Source organism: Anneissia japonica, unplaced genomic scaffold, assembly GCF_011630105.1.
Source record: "Anneissia japonica isolate Jap-2015-1 unplaced genomic scaffold, ASM1163010v1 scaffold287748_len1686314_cov196, whole genome shotgun sequence".
In the NCBI taxonomy this organism is placed as follows: Eukaryota; Metazoa; Echinodermata; class Crinoidea; order Comatulida; family Comatulidae; genus Anneissia; species Anneissia japonica.
The window spans coordinates 275,342-294,082 of record NW_022727190.1 but is presented as its reverse complement, the minus strand read 5'-3'; the positions used below and the strand labels follow the sequence as shown (position 1 = coordinate 294,082).

At 32.3% G+C, this 18,741-nt stretch overlaps 1 protein-coding gene across 3 annotated transcripts in view; it reads left to right on the top strand.

Annotated features, from left to right (window-relative positions):
- The first annotated feature begins 27 nt into the window (after positions 1-27).
- LOC117113582 (sorting nexin-33-like) overlaps positions 28-18,741 on the top strand; it is a 29,773-nt gene continuing 11,059 nt past the window's right edge. For 2 of the 3 annotated variants that reach the window (XM_033256966.1, XM_033256963.1), the window contains exons 1-6: positions 3,650-3,804; positions 11,656-11,817; positions 12,215-12,406; positions 16,033-16,142; positions 16,578-16,671; positions 18,517-18,642. In XM_033256966.1, coding sequence (XP_033112857.1) covers positions 3,790-3,804; positions 11,656-11,817; positions 12,215-12,406; positions 16,033-16,142; positions 16,578-16,671; positions 18,517-18,642 — 699 coding nt within the window. In that variant the 5' untranslated portion in view covers positions 3,650-3,789. Of the gene's footprint in view, positions 121-3,649; positions 3,805-11,655; positions 11,818-12,214; positions 12,407-16,032; positions 16,143-16,577; positions 16,672-18,516; positions 18,643-18,741 lie in introns of those variants that run through there. The other variant, XM_033256965.1, reaches the window with a different exon arrangement.

Sequence of the window (18,741 nt, the reverse complement as noted above, 5' to 3'; positions counted from 1 at the left end):
ATCTTGTATTTCTAGTATCTTTGCTAGAAAGAAGACTGTTGTTATTGATGTCACCTCCTATTATATAATTGGGATAATATTTTGCATGTGACATTGTTTTGGGCCAACATGGCGCTCCAGGTGAGTATTAAACAAATTTTGTAATTGTTCTGCTTTTCATTTCGATGTTTATTTATAGAAATAATGAAATATTGAGTTTATTTACGTTATGAAATTCTCTAGGCCTCTCGTTTTATTGATACTCGTTGCCGTGTTACTCTAGTTGGTGGCGCATTTTTTGCCCAGGAACGATGTGGAGATTGTCAACGACAGCCTTCTTCTGCATAGCCTAGACCGACTATTTCAGTATTCTTTTTATCATCGCTAAAATGTTAGTTTAGCAAAGGTAGGATGGATGCATTAAGGTACGCTTGTCTTTAGGGATATCACCATAAAGCAGAAAGTAAAAAAGAGATGATGGGAATGTAATAATAAATGAGGGGGAAGCTGAGTTTATTTAGGCCTAGCTAGGCTAGGCCTGGAGGCCTTACCTAATCCTATTCCTAGTAAGCCTAGGCCTATGCTACCTTCATGCTCTAACTGAGTTACAGTAAAATATTTGCTTAATTAAGCTGCCTCTGACCATGTTGTATTTGTATATTGAGGTCAAATAGTCTTTAAATAAATTAAGTGAAATGTCTCCTGTCTCATTGTTACTCATTGACATCAGTTTCCAGACCTAGCCAACTCACCCGATCCTGTCGGGTGTCACCCGATCCTGTCGGGTGTCACCCGATCCTGTCGGGTGTCACCCGATATTTAAATAAATCTCCAATTCTCCCTGTCGAATGTAATTTTCACACGATTTCACAGGCCATCCCCCCTCCCCAAAAATACTCCGATTTATGCATAGTCTACTTCATGAATACTTACTTGAATAAACCGACTAATTGCCTATTCTTTCTCAAACAAGAAACACCCCTCGAAAAATAATAGAACAGTCGATTCCTGGCGCCAAGCACAAGCACATTTTTTGGTAAATCTCCAGATTTTTTTTAAGATTCTTAAAAAAATCTCCAGATTTTCATGACCCAAGGGTTGGCAGGTCTGAGTTTCATCAGATTTTCACAAGATCATACAAGTTGTTGCAAGTACTATATTGATGGTAAAAAAAGCCTTTGCTTGGCGATTGAAAAAAGTCATTAGACAAACAATATTAATAATATTCATCCAAACAACTTTATTTTGATTGCCAATCTCTGATAATTTGTTCCAAAATAAAAGAATGAAATGGATCACACTATACTATTACTTAGTCATAAGGGCACATAGAAAAAAATATTAGATTATCAGTCTTTCTTTTTTTTAATTGATGAGGAAGGGTGGTTAAAAAAAAATTTTTTTTTTAATGGGAGCAATATATTATTTTGCTTTTGTTTTTATCGATGAGAGAGGGACTGTTTATATTTGGTCTGTAATAGTAAGTATTGTATAAAAGTTGGTTTAATTTTAGTTTTTAAAAAAAAATGTATTTTGAAGTCACAAAATTGCATTGTTATTTTTATGCTGTTGAAATAATTAACACAGCAAAAAAACATAAATATTTCCCGATTTTTTGATGTGGGCAGGAGTGATAATCTAATAAATTTTTCTATTTGCCCTAAAAACTCTCCCCAGGAACCCCACCTGAGATTTTATTCAGGGACCCTGAACGATTCTCTAGTCAGTCCATTGGTTCGGACCTCCCTGTTCGACTTGTCGGACCCCTGGGGGAAAACTTCTGGAACCACCACTGGTACTTTGTAGTTTTGAAATACACAATAAGAAACTTTGTACAGTTTTCTGTAAATTGTAACATTTAATCCAAGTAAATTGTCTCCAAAATAGGATCAATTGTCTTACTGATACCTGACTAGACTGTGGTAGGAAGTTGTAATTGTCATCTATTCAATAAAAAATAGAGAACGATTAATAACGTGTACTTAAAAAATTATGTCATTTTTTGTGTCCGTTAATGATCCCTTGAACTTAAATGTCAGTACTGTATAGTATGATCACCTTGTTTGAGGAAATTGTGGTTTCATCAGCAACAGTGATGGTGACCATCTACAGGTACAGCTAAACAGTGTCATTTTGAGTTCACAGAAGTTTAATAATAATAATAATAATAATATTTATTGACATTACACTTTTACATCAGTGGCAGCACACAAGAAAGTGGCGCAGTCAAACTTAAACTAATGAACAAAGAGTAAAACAACAACTTAAAGCTAAATAAATGAAAGAACTTATGAACAAATAGTAAAACAACAACTTAAAGCTAAACAAATGAAAGAACTTATGAACAAAGAGTAAAACAACAACTTAAAGCTAAACAAATGAAAGAACTTAACGAAAGAAAATACAATTAGATCTGAAATAAATCATAAACATCCCTCACCCACCAGTTCACCATTCTAAGTTTAGGTTCCCATGTGTGGTGGACATTTTGTAAAACCCGGACATTCTGCTTCCGCACATGGACTTCTCAAAACCTTGAAAGATTTGTTTTTGCTCTTTTTACTTTTTCATATTTTCACTGTGTTTTATTCTGTGCAATCTGTTCTTTGTATATATTTTAGAATATTAGTATTTTTATTCATTGTAGAGTACAGGGAATACTAATGTCATGTATTGAATTCACTATATATATGACCAATAAATTGAACTTTGAACTTTGAACTACTTAAAATTACCTCATACAGTATCATCATCATATATATTATTTTACATTCTCATTGCAATAAGGAACCAGATAGGTGTAATTGACTGTTTTTAAGGAAACCATCCTGACCCTGGCTGTGTTATTGATTTTATCATTGTTTTAAAAGAAAAGAGGAATTGTTGCAAGGTCATTCACTTACTGATCTGTGTTTAAAGGGATATTCACACTTTCAGTGTTGTAGATTTATTCAATTTTGATATTTATAGAGGTCAGAGGGAAATATGTAATTCTAAAGTTACAGGTTTCATACTCAGATTGACACTAGGAATTTAATAAAACATACAGTTGAAGTAGCCAAATTATGTGTTAAAAACATTTAAATGCTAATAAATATTTACATCAAAACTAAAATTAAAAATTAATGATTTTTTTCTTAATGATAATCACAATTGAACTGATTATTACCATGAATAAAAATGTAGTATTTATAAGCTTTCAAATTTCAATAAAAATGCCAACTTTTTGTTTCTATACCGTGTTTATAATGAAGGAGAGCGTTTTTCAGGACGTTCTGCAAAGATCATTCATCTGTCGTCAATAATCAGTCATTCATATTAATCATTGAGAATGAGATCCAAATAAGATCCAATCATCCACCAAAATTGGAAAATACAGTCAAAATAAATTGTATTTATTTGGCCTTTGAGACTTAAAAACATTGCAGCATTTGTATAAAACTACTTGTTGTTTGATAAAAATTATTTAAATATTATATTATTTTTATTATGATGCGAATACAGTATTATTCTTGAGGTAGCCTTTAACACCTTGGATATTAAGGATATTCCTGCACTGAAAAGCTAGATTGTCGAAACATATGATCTCATTTTGTGAGTAGTCATTATTCTATGACAGGATACCGAGCTGACTGTATTGTGTTGGTGAATTGTGGTCAGCTCACAGTCTCTTCATAACCTTGCTAGAGCTCAATCATGCTGGCTGTATTCAGCCAACTGTCTATTACTACTTGGTCACAATAAAGTTGAAGTTTAGTGCAAAGGAATTCATATTTGATGTTATTTAGTAACTTTCTATAAGCCGTAAATATGAAAGTATCAAAGGTAAGTGTACTTAATAGTACATAAACTAATTGTATTTGTAGATGGACTTTTAATCAAGTTTAGCTTTCTATTCTGCAAATCCTGTGTAGATTATTAGCTTACTGTTACTTAGTATATTGAAGAAATCAGTTTAGATTCCTCCATAGTAGGAGAAACAATAGTGTTAAAGGTTGCTTTCATATTTAACTTTTTTCTTCTGATTTGATGATTGCATGAATGATAAGGAGAACAAAATATTATTTATTATTATTTATTGAATTTTGTTATTATCATCTAACAACATGTCATTGAGCAGGTTTATTGATCAAGGTCAGAAATATTATTGTTGTAAGGCATTGTTTGAATAGAGCATTTAAGGTTAAAGTTCAATCTCAATTCATAACACGACTACAATACTATACTGTATATCATATGATGGTATAGATTGGTACAGTAGATCCATATTGCTACTGTAAAAAAAAAATCTTATAGCATTCCAATCATTTGAGTCGAGTATGTTTTCCTCAAATTATAGCCTTTTGTTACTTTTTATTTTATTCCTAGTATGAACCTGTTGTGTTTGAGAGTTGCTAGTGCAATTCAGTATAGCATCTGGAGTTCGGAGGTTCAAATCCCTCACGGTGCATTTTTGGTTTTCCATGGGCAAAATATACCTATATTTGTTTCTCCATCCCTGATTATAAATGGGTATTGTTATAGTACTTAGATGAGTAGATAGCTCAGTCGACTAAACTCCGAATCATAATCCTTTTCCAAAATATACAAATTAATATTATTTTTCAAAGACTAGTACAATTGATATGAAGTAAACACACTTAAAAAATTATTTCCATGTGTTTGCATTTGGAAAATATCAGAGGAAGGAGTCATATTTATTCCCTAAATGACGTGTTGTCGTACTGATTTCTCAGTATGTTCCCAAATACTTGCGAAAATAGTGGGAACGTACTGAATATTTAGTACAATACATCAGGTAACATCACTCCTACGACACTTAAAAAAGCACTGTGTCATATATTATTGATCAGTAACTTAGGAAGCTTGTCAATCAGTCGTCATTCATATTTCCTAGCTGAGTGGAAGAATCATATTCTGGCTATTGTTTCGTTTGATGGCAACACATTTTCATTAGTGCTTTATTTGAAGAATGGCAGCTTGTGGACTTCTGTTTATGTATCAATAAAAGTATGAATCATCAACTGATGAGTAATGGTCATCCCGTGTGTTGTGAAAAAAACAAACATTTACCTTTTTAAAAAGTAAGGCGAGACTTCTTTATACCTTGTATACCGAACCCGCCGAATGCAAATATTGATGATTTCGAATAAAAATAAGATTTTATTTTTGGCCAATTAGCGCACCCCCGGCCACGAAAAAATGGAAATTTCAGAAAAAAATAAAATTTTTTCTTTATTTTTATTACATCGTCTGCTGTCTTGAAATCTCCAAAAGTAATATATACTGTATGTATGTATATTTCTTCCTGATTATATAAATTTGAAGCATTTATCCATCCCATTTTACATTCACCAATAAAATTTTATTTTTATTATTCTCCTCCATCTGGATGTTTTTGGCAAAACTCTTTGCTAAATAAGAAAACAAAATGTTATTTTTATTTTGCCCTCCTCCGATATGCAAAACAAGGAATAAAAAAGTTCTCACCAAAAGTACTGTTGTTGAATTTATTATGATAGTTATCTCAATTTAAATTGTTTTTGATAGGTTTTCTGTCTACTGTAATGTAATAAGCTACAATGTACATTATCTTTCCATTTTTATAACTCAGACATTAAACCTCTGTTCAGATTATCAAATTTTCTTTGAAAAAAAGCTGTTATATGCCCATATATAGTCATAGTGTGCCTATATATGGTCAAATGTGATGTCATCATGACCATATTTACTGTAGGCATGTCACAAGTCATGTTTTTGTCAAATAAAATTTGATTGTCCAGACAGAGAAAGTTTGATCAGACTTTGTTTGATGAGTAGGCCATTAACTTCTGACACTGTGTTAGCTAAAGTATTTTTTTCCCTGACCACAAAATGGGAACTTAAGACAAAATTTGATGTTGAACACAGAATGTAGTATTTAGGCGATGCACAGAGCCTCATTTTGAAGACAAAAATTCCGAAGGTAATGTTAACAGTAAAATAAACAGTTCAAATTTAAAACAGATCATTTATAATATAGGCCTACTATATATACTCACGTATAAGGCGACCTCTGAGTTTGAGAAGATTTTTGGATGATTTTTGTATGTCTGGCGTACAGTAGGAGACGACTGTCTGAAATTAGATCATCAATGGTCTTTATAATGCATCTAGCTGGCTGAAAACAGAGCCAAATGCAAGGCTATTCCCAAATAATACCATTTTATGAGTTTTTAAGTAATGTTTCCCTGTACTTCAAATTGCATTCATTTGTCTGCACCTGTAGACGAGCATGATTTATAAGTCTAACATAATGTTATGCTTATAGGACTACCCAACCCCATGTTTTTTTATCGTAAATTGCTAGTTTTATAGCCTCGTCTTATACGCGAGTATAGTATTTGTAATTTTTGAAAAACAACATTGTCCAACACAGAACTCCCATAAATTCAGAATATATTAGAATGTTTTTGATTATTATTGATTGTCTCACAGAAGACCTAACATTAGTTATCATCTTCAGCAAGAAGATTAAACCAGGTCTTCTTGAAGGGGCTAGCTCCATCTTAGGATCCGTAGTCAGCAATTTAAGGAATGTTGCCACTTTTATAAGCTTCAAATGCCATTTTAATTGCCTGTATGAAATTAATAGATAGATATATTATATAGATAGATATACAGTACTTCTCAATTTTTATTTAGATGAAAGGGCTATTTCTTCTTTTTTTTTTTTTGTCATGAAATTCCAGTATTCCCCTGTGTCTGTTTTATGAAAGGTAGCTTATTTGAAAGATCTTCTGGCCTCTGAATTAGCTCTCAAGTGAAACTTCACACAAATTTGATTGTTTCAGATTTTATCCTTTTGATAGAAGTTTTTTTTTTTATCTTCATTGCATTTTGTTTAACCTTTTTGAGAGTAATTTAGGATATAAACATTCTATTACTAGTACGTACCAGAGGGTAGCGTACGGTAGGGCAGGATCACCAAGAGTGGCCCTGGGCCCATGAACACCGGACGCCCTAGCGCTGGGGGTTTGGTGCCAACCTGAGAGATTTGAAATGTGTGACAAGTTGGGTGGGTGGAAGGCGGGGCCGCCTGGGATCCAGGGGCGGAACCCTGGTGGGGGTGTGGGCTCCAGTCACATAATCAACGGTTGGTTGTGACAATGAACGCCCGACTGCAGGCGACTACTAAGTGTGTGGTTGATGGGAAAGAGAATTTTTCTCTTTGAATTGATTCTCGAATGACATAACGAAAGCTCTCTAATGACTCAAGCTATTGCATGACCATTTTTATATTTTTAGTAAAACTAAATTCTTCCCCTGAATTCGTTATCGTTATTACGTATAGACTTCTGCTAAATGCATGACAAATTTATGATCACACATGTACAGTAGTAGCAAGGCTGGGTCTAGGTTGGTTTGAAGTCATAGTACTGTAGTTGTCCAAAATGGGTAGAGTCCTACACTTCGTCTCAAGGCGTTGTTGAGCACCAATAATTGCTGCTTGCTAATGACTTCTCATCATAATTTGGTCATAATTTATTCATTGTTTATTTAAGAGCTTCATACAGTAAATCATAATGATTATTGTATATTACACAGCATTTTGCCAGCCATAGTATATTTTTGATAACCTTTTACTGGTCATGTTATCTGCTCCTACTACTACAAGTGTAAAGTACAAAGGTCATATTGTCACCCATGTCAATCGGTACATATTACTGGTGATATTATACAATTAGTGGGTAAACAAATTCAACAACACATTGCCATCTGGAGGTCAGTAGTATTTTCTTTCCTAATATATAGTACAGCAATATTGTACTTTGCTCTGACATATATTACTGCAGCAGGTTTCTATAATGTTTGGTACAGACTGATGATAATATTAATAATTGTCAATAAAAATATGCATGATAGACACTGATTTAATAACATAGTAGCCTACCTGTAGAAAGCCATTTTTTCTCTGCTGGTTTGAAAATATGAACATCCAGCTCAATTCTATTCTGCAATTGGCTGTAATTATAATTGTCCAAGCTAATATTTAGATTTTTTTTCTTATTCAAGATTAGAACATCTTACACAGATAATACTTGATAGTAATCCTAATTTTTATTAACATCATTGGTTATACCTGTTATAGGGTCTACTGTATTATCAACATAACATTATTTTTATGCCGCTTTTCTCATCTGTCATCTCTACAGTTCTCCTTGGAGAAGAGCAATTAAAGAAATACTGAAAATTATAAACAACATTGAATTTGGAAATATGTCATTTCCTATAAAGGAGCATGTGACCAAATCATTGCTTCAGTTTTGCGGAACAGTTATTGAACTAAACTATAGGTTCATGGTAATACGTAACAATGATCAATGTAGATTCTGTCTGTAAAACATGTTCTCTATTGTCATCTTCTGCACCATAAATCTGACTACCTTTACATAACATCACAGGGTAGACAGGCTTAAACATACAAACATAAAGGAAGGCGGCAAAGAACCAGTACATATGAATGAGAAAACAATATGTGCTCCTTCTGACCTAGGGCTAAACAAGAAGAAATCTTAACATATTGATGCAGATATCTTAGCAAATGCCATTGCAAAATTTGAAAGAACAGAAATAATTCTGAAATCCATAATATTGCTAATTATTTAAAGATATTAGTAAATAAATCAATAATAATATTAATAGCTTTTACCCTAACTGAAATTTAGTATGACATACAGTATCGCCATTTAACAGATGTGCAAGCAATATATTCTTTTTCATACAGTAGGCTCTTTTTGGCTAGTGATCAACTTAAGGATTGTAATAAAATCAGCAAATCATTGATTTGGTTTTCAATCTATTTGAAATTTAAACCATTATGAGAACTTTTCCATGCTTATAATTGAATAATGTGACTTTATTTTTTTGAATAGATGGTACAGTATCATTATATGAGAAGAAAAAATTCTATATGTTCGTTTAGTACTAAAAAATGATTTTGCTAGGCTAACTTGATCAATTTTGAAAGTGTATATTTGTTATGTTTTGATAATCTGAGGAAATGTATTAATAGGACTTACAGTGAAGTAATTGTAACTAATAGACAGCAATCTATATTTTCGTAATTAGAGAAAGAAAAGTTGTTAAATCCTCTAAGTTTCCGTGATCATTTTAATCTTGGAGATCTTTGATTATGTTCTCTTTAATCTGAGGAAATTTTTTCAATAACAGTGAAGCAATTATCAGCCATGATGTCTTTTGTGACTAAAGAAAGAAAGTTACTTGAATGCTTGCTATACATAGGTTTCCTTATCATTAGAGGGAAATCAAGTATTGAGTCATTCATTCGAGAACTTCCTGAGTATATATCAGTATGATCACTTTACTTGGCCCATATGGCTTCTCTTATGTCTGCCATAAATGCGTTACAGTTGCCTCCAAAAACAAATATTGTCTCAAAATGACGACGAAACAAAGATTGATATTTTCTTGTCGAAGTTTGGCATGTACAGTACAGTAATAAAAACTCTTTGTACCATATGAAAAGACTATAAATGTAGTGAAGAAAAGCGTATTTTGTAAATGTATTCTGCTATATTGTTAGTGTATACAGTATAAGCAAGGAACCTACAGTATTCAATAAACAATTTTTTTTCCCCTCTTAACCTCTGTACAGTAATTTATCAAATGTTCTGGAATGAAGTCTTCTACAGTAATCTATACAATTTTTGGCAATTATACAGGTCATTGAGTTTGGAAATTTAAAACAACATCCAAAAAAAAAAAAAAAATCAGTTATATAAATCAAAATTGCTCATGTATAGTAAGATATCAACTACCTTACATACAGATCAAATCAAATATGTCTTCATTGATTTATATATTATAAGGATCTTTTACCACATAAATCATTAAAATTAAAATTGATTACTAGAATAAATGGTGTATACAAAGAAATTAGAACTGTAAAGCAGGGGCTTTCAACCACAGCCTTATTATCGGCGTTGGTTCTTGCCACTAATTGCCCAGGATTCGGTTGGTCACTATAACAAGTCCTGGTAAAACCAAGTCGTCTTGGGTAAGGATGGAGGTCCAGTGTACAAATAAGGTTTGTGTGCACTTTGAAAAACCCTTTGCATCTTTCTGAAGAGTAGGGGTTTACCTCAATGCTGCGGTTCATTTCAGCCTCTGTCGTTGTGGAATGATGTGAACATGTAGCTACTGTAAAACGCAACCTTTACGGTTGCTAGGTACAGTAGTCACAGACCAAGCCCATGCAATTCAACACAATGGCACTGCGAGAATCACCTTCTACCCCTCCACTTAACATCCGTACCCTACCCATCAGTCATTTCCCCGTGTCAATATTCCAGGTACCACTGAGTAAAACCTAACTTACTAATGTAAACATACAAAGTACTGTATTTAAAGTAATCAAGTATTGAATTTTGTAATGCTTTTTTAGCTCACGCAGACAGGATGAATTATTGCTACTGAATATTGCATTGATAAGAATTTCAAGGCCAAATTACAGTAGTTAAAGTTTTTAAAAATAACATAGGATGTGTTTACTAACTTATACTGGCATAGCTGATTGTCGTCAGTATTGTTCAAGAGAGCATGCTATCTATCATGTATTTCCATCTTATTATAGGCTACAGTTCTTAGTATTATTATTTCCTTGAAGTTTTGCATACCAATACGAAATAATAATTTGGCATAACCATAAGACTATTTGCATTAATTAATAACAATAATTTTGATAATATAATTTTTACATAATTATTAAAATTAAAAATAATGTTATGCAATAAAGCTATAGTATGATCAAAATAACAGTATCTTAGAAATTATAAACTGAATTTCTAACAAGGGATTAGTAATTTAATAATGATCATAATAATTATTATTATATTTTATTTGATGTAATTTTAACTGCATTTTTAACAATCACTTATTTTGAACAATTTAATTCCAAGATGTTTGTTATTGTTAGTGAACAGTTTGATTTTAGTCTGGTGTTTACAAATCTATTTTTGGATTTGTTATTAAAAATATGAACAACATCTTAGACGATTTGGTTTTTGAATTGGTTGTTTGCTCATACTGAAAATATTGTTTAATGGACCACTGCCAGTGTTTGTGGCATTTTAATGTCATTACATATATACTGTATATCACATGCAATATTTATCGTGACACTTTAGGGTAAACCTAGATACAAACATCATGCTAATTACCATTCAATTCACAACAAATCTTCTTTTCAAGTTCACACCTGGCGACAGTGAATCAAAGCATGTTAGTTCCATCAACGACTGCAACAGTCCTTGTGCATTTTATTAAATGTCCATTCATTATTTACATCTGTTTTATATTATCATAGAATATTTTGGATTTGTATGTCTTATAGCGAAATATATGGAAAAAAACAATTCTTTCCGCCATAAGTGTACAAGGCAAGATACCGAATATTGTACAATCTGAATTAGGAATGTATGTACTTAATAATAATGTTAATGATACCCATATTATTATTATTATTAAAGCAATAAAAACAATATTGGTAGGAAATCCTGAAAGAAACTGTTCAAAAGATGTCTGCCTATTCTTTGAGAGTGTATAATACATAGAGGCTCTGTAGCTAGGTTGGTAGATTTAAGCATTAAATTTAATTTTTTTTTTCATCTGTAGGTGCGAGTTTTATATGACTTCCAGGGTGAGCCTGGTAATGGTGAACTCACAATATATGAAAACGATATTCTAGATGTTATAAGGCAAGATGTTGGCGATGGCTGGTGGGAAGGGCAGAACCCGTCTGGACATCGAGGGCTCTTTCCTGAAGCTTATGTTGAGGTTTGTGGTTTTAGTATATTGATCAGTTTAATCTTATAAAAACTGTCTATTTTTGGTATAACATTCATTAGTAAAAGTGCTTCCTCACTTTTGTATAATTTCAAAGTTCAAAAGTATGTTTATTTGTAATGGTCAGCATAGTACAGATACATAAATTATACATACTGTATTAAGTAAACAGAACTAAAATAAAATAAATGATAGTGACCATCATTGGGATCAAGATTAGAAGTAACTACATAGACCCCAATTCAATACTGCTGCTGTAGTAACTCAACATATATTTGTTAAAGAATGTGACACACATCAATTTTTTTATCCACAAATTCAGTAGATGTAAGTATCCTAGGATATTGTAAAATGATCACTTACTGTAATGTATTCTATCCTCCTCCAGGTTATTACGACACCGCCACCACCATCATTTAGTCCACCACCTGTACCTCAGATGCAGTTGCCAACTGCACCTATGCAATCGCCAACTGCACCTCTGCAATCACCAACAACACTGCCACAGAAAACAGAGAGTTTTGACGATTGGGATGAGGATTGGGATGAAGAGAGCTCCTACAGTCAAGATTCCACCCAAGTGAGATATAAAACTGTCATGATTTTAATAAAACTACATACTGTAATTATAATCTGGTTGCATGAGATGTGATTTGGTAATTTAAGTGCTTGTTTTCTAATCCCATGGTTCTAGGTAAATTACATAACTCTGTATTAGTCAGAATTCTTCTCACAACAGAACAACTCCACTCTCAAAGTCTCCTACAGAAACTTGGTTATAGAATATCAAGGCTCCCAAATAATTTGTCTTCTTTGGACTATTAATCCTTGTTAAGTACCTCCAGTGTAAAAGTTATATTAACAATAAACATTTTGTTAATGATAGAATTGTCATTAAGTGATAATAGATCCTTGTGCCTTATAGTATGCCTGCCCTATAAAGAATGTACAGTAAAAGATTTATGTTAAAGTATGATATTTTACTCATAAATAATTGAAATATAGATTATTAAAAGTCTTACTTATTATCATTATTGGTCTAGTTACCAGTTTAGTGCATTGAAACTAACATAAATAGTTGTTACTGTAGTTACAATTAGCTAATAACTATTTGTGTATATTAAACTGACAACATGTAATAAATATACACATTAATGTTCAATGATCATAATATGATAAAGGTTACAAATAGTCGGAAGACAACGTCTGCAGGTCAGGTTGAGTCACCCGAAGAGGGCGTAGTGACTGATGACGTGTACACCAACATCGCTGTTGGCTCTCCCCGTCATGTTTCGCGTCAATTCCGGTCAACCCCACCTTCCAGCCCAACTTCATCAACATTCTCATCGTCCGAGTCGGTAGAGCATTCGGACCGTCCGCTGCACGAGCCCAAAGGCGTGTCACGCTCTATGAGCCAGTATGTGAATAAATCACGCAAGCCTGAATACCAGCTGAAATCTGGGTGGTCAACAATGACTAAGGCGGTGAAACGTGGTGTGAGTAGCACGGCGATGAGATGTGAAAGAAACGTGCAATGATTGAAAAATGCAATACAGTATATACATCTAATGATTGATTGATTGAAGTTTGGTCTTGATAACATCTGCTAACAGTGTGTAGAATGTGCTTGTGTGTTCTCTCTACATGTGCATGTTGCAGGATTAACATCAGTTTTTTCTATTTTAACTTCCAATTTGTGTTTACATGTAAAGCCGTTCACTCGCTGCATTGTAATACGGTTGTACGACTGTACAACCGTACGAGTCCTAGTCTGCTCCCTGTGAGTGATAGACAACGCATCGTAGAATAGCGTCAGACGACGACCATCGTGCTCAGTGAGTGCCTGAATTAACACAACATTTTTCATGCAGTTGAGAGAAGCAAGTAATAATTTATTTGAAAAATGTGATCAGAAACTATGTGTGATTCATTTCCTTGAAATATCGGGGTACACACATCGTTTGTGTTTATTATAATGTAAGTCTTTTGGGAGCCACTAAGGATCATAGTTTGTAGCTTAACCCCAGTTTCTGTAGTGAGATAGCATATGAGAGTAGGATACAATTAATACTCCCCCTCGATAGGTGCTAGTACATCACAAGTTACACCCAGTAAATTTCTGGTACCCATTGATATAGGTTGACTGAAGCAATGTAATGTTTTGCTCAAGGACACAAGCGAAATACTGTACACACAGCGAGGGATTGGAACCGCGACCTCAAAGTCGGGTAACCAAACCGTTTCCCCTGCGCCAAAGCACATCTACGAAAGTTTTGAGTTGAGTTGAGTATCACGTCATCTAAACCCAAAAGCTTGTAATACCAAGTTCGCGACAGCACCATTACAGTATTATAAACCATCCATAGAAAATGCCCGGAAAAGAAAATGGTCCTAAAATGTGAAGTTGTTTTCCTGCATTTGAAATTCTTGCATGATAGAGCATGAAGATAGGATCGAATTTATATTCGCAAGAATGCATTCTGTAAAAATAAATAAATACCAATAATATGAGAACAAAGAAAACAAAAAAACAAAACAGCCTTCAACAGGACTTTTTGAATATGTGATCTTAGAAAGTGACAATGTATCTGCAAATAAATTGCTGCTCTAAAAATATGTATTTCTATTTCCTTATTTATGTTGGTTTTACATAACAATTGATGTCTGAATAAAATGAACTATCTAAACATAGAAAGCAATACTGCACAGATTCTTTTTTACTCACTTGTTTATGCCTATTTCAAATAGTTTATTTTTGTTATATAAGCTATGGTCTGTTTTAAAAGGTGGAAAACCCACTTTAAAATTTAACTATTATCGTTTACCGGTAATTACTCATGTAAAATAATCAAATATAATTAATTAATCAATGTGACATAGATTAAAACAATTTTTAGTATTAAAAACCTTCAATTGATAGCCAGCCAGATTAAGGATATATGCAAAGATTATAAAAACAGTTTTATTGATATCAGGATGGTACTAATGAGGAAATCCTGGATACCTTTTAAGTGGTGAAAACTAATAGAGTTAAAGTGAGTTAAAGTTAATTAAATTTAAAACAAATTATCCCGCTGTATTATTTATACTATATTCTTCTAATGAACATTTCTGTATTTTAATTTATTTTTTAATTTTCTTAATGATATTAATTTGAAATCCAATCCCTTTGCCAGAAGAAAATACCTTGACTTAATATTTCTTTTTAAATGTATTAATAATTATTTCAACTGTAATTTAATTTCTTTCTTTAGACTTAAAGTTTCTAATCGCAGACTTTGTAATATTAGTGTTTTCCATGTTTACTTTTCCAAAGTTAATATTTGCAAAAACTTTTTTGTTATTGTATATCTTTAATATATAATGATCTTGTTAATGCTTGTCCAGAAGTGGATATTTTTAGTAATTCATTAGCAGTTTTTAAAAGGGCATGCCTCCGTTTAAATTTCCGAGTAATTTTTTCAAACATTGTTAGATTATTTTATTTCCGTATTTGTATTCTTTTCTGGAAAAGTATAGTACAATGTTTTTTTAATTTCTTTTTATCTTGTAACCCGTTTGTATATTTTTCTACAATCCTGTAAGTGGCGATTGTTTGTTTATAAATAAAATAAAATAAAAATAAATTATGTTCGACTTTTTGAACAACATTTTAATAATTAATTTTAATAACAAAATGATGTTTAATGAATAAGACTTATTTGGAATTTTGTAATAATTAACTTCATTTAATACAATAATTTAATGGTTACCATTAACATCTGACCCAAGGAATGACACTAACTGCTTAGATAATATTTTGTTTGTAAGATTTAACATTATATCATACAATAAATAATAAACTCATTTAACAAATATCATGCATTCTCATGCTAATTGAAAGAATTGAAAAAAAGCTGTTTTGTTCATAAGCTCTGATATTTCTAGTATATTTGCCTTCATGTATAATAAATGAATGTTTGTTTATGTACTTGTCTCCATCACAGAGATGCTCATGATATATTGTCATCAGACCAAGACTTAATATATTTATTACTTGATTGGTTATTAAATATGCACTATAAGAGATATTACTGTATTATAATACGGTTTTGTTATTTTAGTGAACATTGAAACTGGTTTCATAATTCTTGTGTACAGAAACCGAATCCTTCTATTATTATGATTGTCAATTAAGTTTATTCTCTTGTTTTAACCTATTTTCAGGAAGGAGGTTTGAACGGGCAAGGTAATTTCGGACTCAATGCGCCAAATAGAGAATACAGAAAAAATAGCACAGATATTAAATCAGGAACAGTACGCAAAAATTACTCAAGGTAATGTACATACTGTATGTTCTATTAAAAAGTTTTTGATGATGTGGTGTAATGTAATGTAGTTAGATTTATATAAGCGGTTTATACCAAAGTCTCAAAGCGCTCGTATAGTAACTTGCTTCTCCCCTAAGGATCTCTTCATGTCTGAGCTACCTGGTAGACTGGTACCAGCTACTCTCATCCATCTACAGCAGGGGCTGAATGGATCAGTACCCCAGGGTAACCCCCTACTTGAAAGATGTACTGGGTTCTTTAACTAAAGTGCACATAAGCTAAATTATGTACAGTTTAGTTAATCAGAGGGGTTCACTCATAAAGGGGGTTCGACCGAATCATAGATACATCATTGTTACAGGCCTGTTTTATATTGTAAACCATTATTTTTACATAAATTCAGTAATGTTTCCATTTTTGTTTCACATATGACCTCTGCAGATTTTCTGTGTTTTCTAAATCTGGAGGAGAGGCATATCTTATGGGAAATGTATCCAAAAAGTCTTTATCTCCAGCAGGGGGAGTAACAATTATAGTAAGTAATAACTCAAAAATTGTTTTTATCTAATGGCAGTTGGTAGGTCTGATAATATTATAATGCAGCCGTTTAATAAATAAATTTAAAAAGAATGACTGTATAACGATCAGTGTATTCCTAATATAATTTTTGCTTTACTATTTAGCAAGCTACTTCCTCATTGGAAAGACTGGGTTGAATTAAATGGACGATTAAACAAATTTCTATATTGAAAAGATAACAATTGATGGATTTTATAGTTTCAGTTCTGAAGTACAATTGGGGCATGGTATGTCAAAAAATGAAAATTGTCTCAATTTAATCATATTTTCCTTATTAAAAGCTTTAATATGATGGATCATTTACTAGTATTGACTTACTATTGTCAAAGTTTATGAGTAAAAGTATTACAGCTGAGCTTCTCTGTACTAAAGTATACAATACTGGTACTGGTTTTTGTAGTCGTCTGATTTCAGACATTTGGCAGCCATTGACATTATGTTGGCGTTAAAAGACTGCCACGTTCTTATGCTAATTACTCAGTTTAACCTATAATGACAATACGCTGGTTTTGGGATGGCATGCCTCAATTTACTAGCCACCTCCATCATCAATCAGTAAATTGACCTCTTAGGCCCATGTAAAAATATCAAAAGTGTTTTTATATACTAAAGGTAAAAACCATAATCCCCTTGTATTGTGAGGACATCCATTTAAAAATCTGTAATATTTATTCCACCACAGAGAAGCATTATTGTTTAACACAGGACATAGATTTCCTGAACTACTGTAAATTACAATACTTAAAAGTAATTTGCATGTTTTTATGTGGTTAGAATAAATTCTAGAATCATAATACAATATAGTGTGGGCAGCTAGAGCATAATTAATGCACTATAAAGGGTAGAGAAAACTTTGGTAGAAAAAATTGAGCTAGAAATCACATTACAGTGGTTAAGCCAATTTATAGCTCTGATGATCCCCTGGCTTATTCCATGTATTTTATGAATCTTTTATCTAACCTTGTCTTGTTTAAATTATGGTTTATTTAAATTTTTAATTGAGCTCTTTTGAAAATTTTATAGTTTTTTTCCCTCATAATGCGGTTAAAATTTAATTTTTGTTGTGATTATAATCCATCTGAATGCTGGAGTTATGTATACTTAGCCTACAGGTCACAGATTTTTTTTTTTTTTTTTTTACATTATGTTGTTTGAATCAAGCCTGAAAGCCAGTTGAAATTAGCAGATGTACTACAGCTGTTTATGACATTATTTTTCAGTTTGGTTCTCTTCAAAATTTATTTATTGAACTTGACAGATATTTGGCTTTTAATAGTGTTCATTTTAAAATTATAATTCATTTCATTTTTTAAAATACTTTTACATGTTAGTGTATCAATACATATTCTTCATTCTTTCATTCGGTCTATCATTTATTCAATCATTCATTCATTATTCAAATTTTAACAAAGTTTTGCCTAGAGGATATATCTTATGAAAGCATAAACATGTTGAAATTGGAACAAGGCCAGGCCACTGCATTTACATATGTACATAAATGTGGTAAAACTATCAATTATATATATATTGTTCGTTTAAGTATAGGTTTTTAGGTTTTAATTGTTCCTGTGTGGAATATGCCCTTATGCGCTCAGTAAACTCTTTGGAAAAACGTAGGGATTGTCTCCGCAGATACAGTACTGCCTAAAGAAACCCACTAAAAATAGGGCTATAGACTTTAAAAATAAAGAAATAATTTTTTTTATTCCAAATTTAAGAAATTAAGCCACCACTCTTCATTCTTTATATAATTCTCTTTGGTAGGTACTGTACATTATATTTTGTTGTTCTTGTTTTGTAGGAAACGGATGAAGGACCACAGTGGGAACCAGACATTAATCCCTTCCAAACTCAAATCCGAAACCCTAAGAAAGAGAGTAAACTAAAAGGAATTAAGAGTTTTATATGCTATCAGATCACACCATCAGTACGTATTATTGTTCATGTCTGTCAAAGAGTATAGAATTATAATAGGTCCGACTGCTTTGATTTTGTGTGCACGCAATGGAACGTTAAAGGAGGGTGT